At 43.3% G+C, this 7,500-nt stretch overlaps 2 protein-coding genes across 11 annotated transcripts in view; both read right to left on the reverse strand.

The window, feature by feature from the left end:
• afap1 (actin filament associated protein 1) overlaps positions 1–3,052 on the reverse strand; it is a 75,599-nt gene extending 72,547 nt beyond the window's left edge. The window contains exon 1 of the mRNA XM_031584960.2: positions 2,912–3,052. Within this exon, the coding sequence (XP_031440820.1) occupies positions 2,912–2,930 (19 nt within the window). The 5' untranslated portion in view covers positions 2,931–3,052. The remainder of the gene's footprint in view (positions 1–2,911) is intronic.
• Positions 3,053–4,191: 1,139 nt separating this feature from the next.
• Positions 4,192–7,500, reverse strand: part of ablim2 (actin binding LIM protein family, member 2) — a 78,849-nt gene continuing 75,540 nt past the window's right edge. For all 10 annotated transcript variants that reach the window (XM_012820414.3, XM_012820415.3, XM_031585417.2 and 7 more), the window contains one exon: positions 4,192–7,500. This exon is cut by the window's right edge and continues 1,141 nt beyond it. The gene's annotated coding sequence lies outside the window, so the exon portion shown is untranslated.

The following is a 7,500-nucleotide window of genomic DNA, read 5'->3' on the forward strand; positions in this document are numbered from 1 at the left end:
ACACACACACACACACACACACACACACACACACACACACACTAACCCCAAAGACCCACAGATGTCCAACAGTGTTGACGTCATGGTTGCCCACATCATTGATATGCTTGGAATACTGGCACCAGCTGCCAGAGAGAACGTTGGGGCCATTAGGATAGAATATCACACAGCAGTCCACCTACACACATACATGTACACACACGCACACACACACATGCACACGCACACGCACACACACTCACACATCCATACGCAGACATACCATCTGAACTAATTGAAAGACAATGCCCCCTTAAAATACACCTTCAGCATAAATATCCTTGCCCAGACACACACACACACACACACACACACACACACACACTCTAGCTGCCGTCATGGCTCAACCCACTCTCTTCGCCGGAGTACCGGAGTGAATGTGTGGGCGGACCAGTTATCTGCAGTGAGCCAGAAACAAACACCACACACACACACACACACACACACACACACACACACACACACACACACACACACACACACACACACACACACACACACACACACACACACACACACACACACACACCAGCACCAAACACAGGATTCAGCAAGTCCTTCCTCTTCCTTCTCCTCCATGACCCTGGCTGAACCCTGCAGAGTCTCGCAGTCACTCACTCACAACAGTGGCTTAAGTACCCCACCCCCCCACCCCCCGCGTAAGAGCTTATTCGCAAAAACAAAATGCTTTCTGGGACATTCCACACGTACTAGACTTTGAAGAATATTCCATTTGTAGCTTAAGTTCCCCTTTTGGATGGGGTTTTGAGTGAGGCAAATCAGCAGAAAGAACCGAAGCCCTTTGGGACAGGTCCGAGTGCTTAAGGCAGTGATTTCTCAAATTCAAAACTGTGGTGGTGTGGTGGTATAATTTTTCTAAATCCCACACAGCTGTTAAGAAGCCCCCAGAATATCCAACCCCAGGATCTTGAACCAGCTGCCTTCCTTAGCAATACACTGCACAGCTTGATCCTGGTGGGTTCGAGCCCAAGGTCCAAGATGGCTTCCATCACATGAATAAGAAACACACTCTAAAGGCAAGCAGTACTGAGCACAGAGCATCTGCAGGTTGGACATTTAGCCCATGGAGGTGGATGCTAAAACCTTTATGTGTTCCTCCACTGGTCACCACAGATGGACCTGCAACTGCTTTATTGGGAAGCCTCTGGTGAAAGTAAGGGAATTTACTGAACCTTTGAAGTGTATTTTTCTCCTGCTACAAAACATAAAGTTCTCCTCGTCGAAAACTTTAAGAAACTATCAGGATTGTTTTTTCCACACAGAATACGCCCTAAGCACCTACAGTAGCCTTGATGGAATCCTCCAGAACATGGGACACCACCCTGTGAGAGCTCAGCATGGGCTGGCTATTGATCAAAGGAGGCTCTGTCTGACTGAACTGAAGCCCAGTGTTCACCTATTCTCCTCCACTTGAAATATATTTACCCCAGTGTGACCAGGAAGCTGCCTGTTAAAGAATGTCCAGCTCTCACAACTGAGTCCAAGTCCAGGCTGTGGGTATTGTCTCTGGATGAAAGGCTGTGGTGGGATATTTTGGATAACGGTTGTGTGAGACAATAGGCGTTCTTGGGTGAGGGGTGTGTGTGTCTATGATCACCCCCCCCATTGTCTGTTGTTGAATGGACAGTTTGGTCTCTAGGGACGGAAATTGGTTAAATTAGCCTACTGGTACTACATGTTCCATGCACAGAAAAACAACTGGTAAAACACAAATAGGATTATATAATCTCCTGAAGAATGGTTGTAAGGATAAACAAGGCACTTGAGACAAACACCGTGTCTTGGCTTTGCGTCACACTCTCTCACTCACTAAAACCAATAGTAGTAAATAGTAGAAAGAGTAATAGCAGTAAGTGAGTGCAGCTCCTACAATAAATCAAGCTGTCAGACAATGTAGCTTATATTTGAGCAACACTGTGCATATGCAGCCAGTATCATGCGCCTCTATGAATGGGGACGTTTGCTGTGGCTTACGAGTCATATTTCATCCGATTAAAACTCGCCCCAAGAACATAATGCACTAATCCAAAACTTCACAGTCGTCCGCCGTTAATAAGCACCATCCTGTGCCATTGTGTTTGATTAATTGGATTTGTTCTGAATCATTGAGCGGCCCGTTCCTGCCAACCAACTTTAACACCCCCCTTCTTTACCCCTCTCTGTGTTGCCCTCTCAGCCCCTCCCTCCGTTGTTTCATCCGGAGGCTTGAGGGGGGCTCGGCTGCTCAGGACGCCAGCTGATCCCACCGGGTGTTTCACCACGAGACTCCTGCTGTTGCTGCTGCTGCCGTGAGCGATCGGTGTAGTCGCGCGCAGACACAATTCCCAGCCCCTCCTCCTCCTGGTACTCCCCCCACGAGGGCCTGAGATCATCATCTAGCGGCCCGTTGCATTTATTAATCACGGCTTCCTCGTGGTTTCTTTTGTGCGCTCATATGGGCACGGATCCACACCCAAACCGTGTAACAGACAAGACTCGCGTCGTTTATTCATAACACAAACTTTTTATGATTTTAAGTGACGTGGTTTCAATTTTGTGATTTAGATCATCCCAATGAACAATAGAGATACAACTGAAGAACAATGTGCAATGTGAATATGTATCAGAATAACTAGTCATTTGTTCCTCTTATATCTTCTTGCCAGCATACTATGAAGCTTAATGGACAGGCGTACCATTAGCGTTACATTGAGATTTTAAAGTAATTGACAATGCTTAATGTTTCATGCTGTGCCAGGGACATAATCTGAAACGCTGCAGAGTACAATTAAACTGCACCAAGGACCGAAGTGTGTTTTTATATCACAGATGCCAGGACAATAGACTAATTAAAGGAGATTTGTATGCTTACCTTTTTTATTTTTCTCCATTCTACCTTCATTCAGGGTGTGTACCCTACGCCCAAAATCTTCCACTCGGTGACAATAGAGCTCTCTTGCACACGGGCACTTGTTCTCTGTCCGAGCGGTCCTATCTGTGGACCGCCACGCTCAGGCAAGCTGTCAAATACAGCTGAGATTGACAACAAGATCAGCCTATCAGCCAATTGTTATGAGTAGCCATTAGCCAATGGTGCGCGGTGGAGGGCGGGGTTATTTTCTGTCAGGATGCCTAGCCCAAGAGGACATTAGAAAACACTCCTGAACTTCCCACATGGGAGTTAAAAAATGTATTTAGATGCCGTCTGATTTCCTGATTTTATGTAATAGCAGAGACAAGATCAAACCGCAGTGTTTGCCGTAAGCAACTGAACAAAATGTAATTTCCTGCTGTCTTATTGAATGTTTATTTTCAGCCTAAAAGAACAGTATAAGTGCTATATTAGAACAAAACAGTGGGACAAGAGATATAATTGAATGAAACATTTATTTAAAGATGGACATCAGTAATTATTGCAAACCAGCGAAGCGAATAAAGGAAGGAATTGACAGCCAAAGAAAGGCTTTTAGTAACAGTATTACATGTTAACCCTTTATAGTCATATTTATAATTTCAGGCGAGCAACAGTCACATCAAATCACAGCACTGACCAAAAGTTGCATCCGGTAGGAAACACAGTTGTTAGTTTGCATACACAACGCAAAAGAGTGAAAAAGGTTGTTATAACGGTAGTCAATTGGCAACTCAGATTTGTTAGCACTAGTAACTGTATATCATTCTAAATGTGTGCTGCAACACAAATAGGCATTTGTAAAAGAGATTTTTTTTTAAATATATTAGACATTAAATAAAATAAAAAATGTTTTTGGTAAAACACAGCCATTCCAATGACACGAAACACATTGCGTTCTTACATTTTTTGTTGGTTATATTTCTTATATGTGTGGTCTGGCTTGATGCCTTCACTTACAAGCAAATCCTGCCAATAACGAGCCCTGTCACAAAGACCACTTGACTAAGCATATTTGTTGGTTTTAAGTCGCTGACAAGTAAAACAAAAATAAATATCCCGTGGCGTAACGGTACAGTTCAACATGAAACACATTTACAAGAGGAAGAACGGAGGGCAAGTGAACCGAAAATAAAAACCGACTACAACAGATTTGTATTATTCCTCAGGCAAGTGGTCTTGGTGCATGTCTTTATGTGTGTGTGTGTGTGTGTGTGTGTGTGTGTGTGTGTGTGTGTGTGTGTGTGTGTGTGTGTGTTTATAAATGAGTCTGCGAGTGGGATATATGTCTCTGTGCATATGTGTGTGTGGGCGGAGGCTGTGTTTGTGTTAAAAGGATAAAAGGGAATCTAGTTGGGCAACAGTTCTGGTGTTTCCTGCACTCTGAGGTCGGCTTATCTGGTCTGACCTGTGGTCAGCAACAGGGGAGCTGAGTCTGTAACTGTGGCCTGCTTCGCTTAAAACACACACACACACACACACACACGCTCACATATTCAAATGGACGCAAACACCAGTTTTCTCCCTCTCTCAAATATACACACGCACACACACCCGTTTCCACAGCTGTTCAAATAAGACTAATACAATCCACACAAGCAACCCACCATGACGCCTCAATGCAGGAAGGCCTTTCTCACACTATGCAACTGGATTCCCCCTCCATTTTAATAACGCTCTAATACAATTATAACAATGATATACCCCTCTCTGTCTCTCTCTTTCCCTCTCTCCCACACGCACACACACACGCACACGCACACACCTGTTGAATGAACAATGTTGAAACAGCTAGAGGAGTTACCCTCAGATTTCCATCTGATATGCAATTTCCACCATTCTTTGCAGAACTTGTTCTGTCTTTGTTGAATTTGGCTAAAGTACTTCAGTTGTGCATGACATACATATATAGACAAAGTCCACTATTGGCAAAGCTGGAAACATGTTTTGACAAGGTATAAAAAACAGACTGAACTGCCTAATTTGGTTTCAAATCAGGACTCACTCTGGGAAAGAACAGATATATTTTACATGGCTAGTTAGCAAAGTTAAGGGTGGTGGTGGTGGTGGGGGTTGGGGGGGGGGTGTTAACTCATTGCCAATATTTCTCCATAATAGGAGAATTGATATGAGAGTTTGGGACTCACAACATTGTATGTTGTCTGTGCAGGCATTGCAGTTATGTGTCTCTTGACAAAAACATATCCAGCTTCTCTAGCCAGAATTTACAGAATTAATACAGAAGCATGCGCAGACATAGACATACACACACACAAAACACACAAACAACACACACACACACACACACACACACACACACACACATGTCAACTCAAACACATGTCAAATAATGAAGATGGTGATACAATCATTCAGTTTTTTTTTACCCCAGGCGTGATTCAGAGAGATGATTGACAGGACACGGTCTCACGGCCTTGTGCATTTGGATGCTTGCAGTCGCATACCAGACTAACATGTATATGTATATACACTTCATTTCTTTATGAGAGAAAAGTAAAACACACTTAAAATTAGATTTTACACTGGGGAACCCCCTGAAATCCATGCTATGTGTTATTTTATATGATATAAAAAAAAGTTGTGTTCAGAACTCACGCAAACAAATAAAACAGTATGATGCTCTGAGTAGCTTGTCTAAACTACATGATATCATGGTTCTATCAACAGTGGGCAAAATGGAGAATGTCAATGCAGTGAAACACAGTAGAAAAATAATTCAGGGGTATCTGATGCAAGAGCATTCAAAAGTTTGATTTGTGTGTACATATGCGTGCGTGTGTGTTTGCATGTGGGCGTGTGTGTGTGTGTCTGTGTGTGTCTGTGTTTGTACGTGTGCATCCACAGAGGTGTGCAGATGTGTTTGTGTGTGTGGCTTCCAGATCCAGTATTATAGTGTGTGATATCTGGAAACATGGCATTTGACAACCTTATTTTCACAACCCAAAGTATGGGTTCATATCTGGGTATGTTGAAACAGGTAAATGTTACTTGTAAGGCCTTTCACGTTAAACAATCTTCTCTCCACCTCCCTTGCTAACTTCATAAGTATCTTCAGCAGGTTACAATGAGCTATCACACACCAGGCTCCACTAGTTTTAAAATCACTTCCAGCAAAGGACAATCAGCTTAAATAAAAAAAAAAACACAAACTCACATCGTTTCCACCGTTGGCAAATTAAACTCGTGATGAGAATGACAGAAACGGAACAATCTAGAATAAGGTGCTTTTTTTTCTGAGGAGGCTTCTCATTCAAAGAGCGTTGGGGAATCACGTGGGCCCTGTCCCAGCACTGGTTGGCTAATGCTAACGCTAATGCTAATGCTAACGCTAATGCTAACGCTAACCATGTCTTTGGCAATGAGAACATGCAGAGAGTGAGAGCGCTGGAGATACACTAGTGAGGTGGCGGAGAGACACACAGTGAGGGGCCCTGGAGCTGATGGAAGCCGGGGAGAACTGGAGCAGGGGGCTTTGAACAATAACAGGAGTGGCCTCACTCCACACACTTTCAGCTGAGTAATAAAGGGAAGGGGGTGAAGCGGTTGGGTGGGTGGAGGTCTCGCCGGAACCGCTTGGGTCTGGTTTGTATCTGAAATGTGGGCCAGCGAGCTCATTCATCAGCCTCTAGTTTCATCAAGTTGAAACTGTGGACCTATTCACAGCAACAGGGGTGCTAGTGACTTTGCTGCTTATCGTAGCTTGGTGATCAGGGCCCATATTTCACAAAGCATTTTATCTTACCACTAAGAGTACTCCTAAGTCGCACTGAAAGTTTTGACCTAAAAGTTTTCTCCTAAATCCTACAAAGCTGCTGAGAGTAACTTTTACTAAGGAAAAGTAAGAACTCCTGAGCTAAGAGAAAGACTCTGTTGCTATGGAGAAGGGAGAACTCCTGAGCTAAGAGAGAGACTCAAAAGTTATGGTTGACGTCAAGTCTCATGCACAAGCTTGCTTGAAATGACCTTGGTGATTGGTTAATGAGTGACAGGTCTGCGCCAGTGAGTAGGCATGTGCTTAATAGCCTACCACAAAGAGCGATAAATAAAGAAAGAAATATTTGACATAGGCTATAAATTAAATTTAAAATGCATCTGTATGAAGGCACATTTGTGTAGACGGGCTAGTTTAATTTTACAATAACATCTTACATTCAATTCCATTTCGACACTTGGGTGAGTTGTTTTGGTTGGTTGGTGACGCATTGCATCCATTACAAGCTCTAGAATTATTCCTTCTCAATTGAGACGGTATCTTTTCAGTAATTCTGAATCTGCATTCAAAAACATTGTAATGTGGAATGCTAGAAACTGCTGTTTTCCGTTCATTTGGGAATTGGTGCGTTTAGGTGCGACTTTTAGTGCTTTAAGCGCTAATGGACTTCCAAAGTTAGGGCTTACACCCATTATTTTTAGGAGTTTCTCCTAAATCCACAAGTTAGGAGCCACTTTAAGCCTTAAGATGCTTTGTGAATACGGGCCCTGAGCAGCTAATAGTCAATACCCCTGAATATATTCAAGGTCCCCTTGTA

The sequence above is a fragment of the Clupea harengus genome, chromosome 18 (genome assembly GCF_900700415.2).
Source record: "Clupea harengus chromosome 18, Ch_v2.0.2, whole genome shotgun sequence".
Lineage (NCBI taxonomy): Eukaryota > Metazoa > Chordata > Actinopteri > Clupeiformes > Clupeidae > Clupea > Clupea harengus.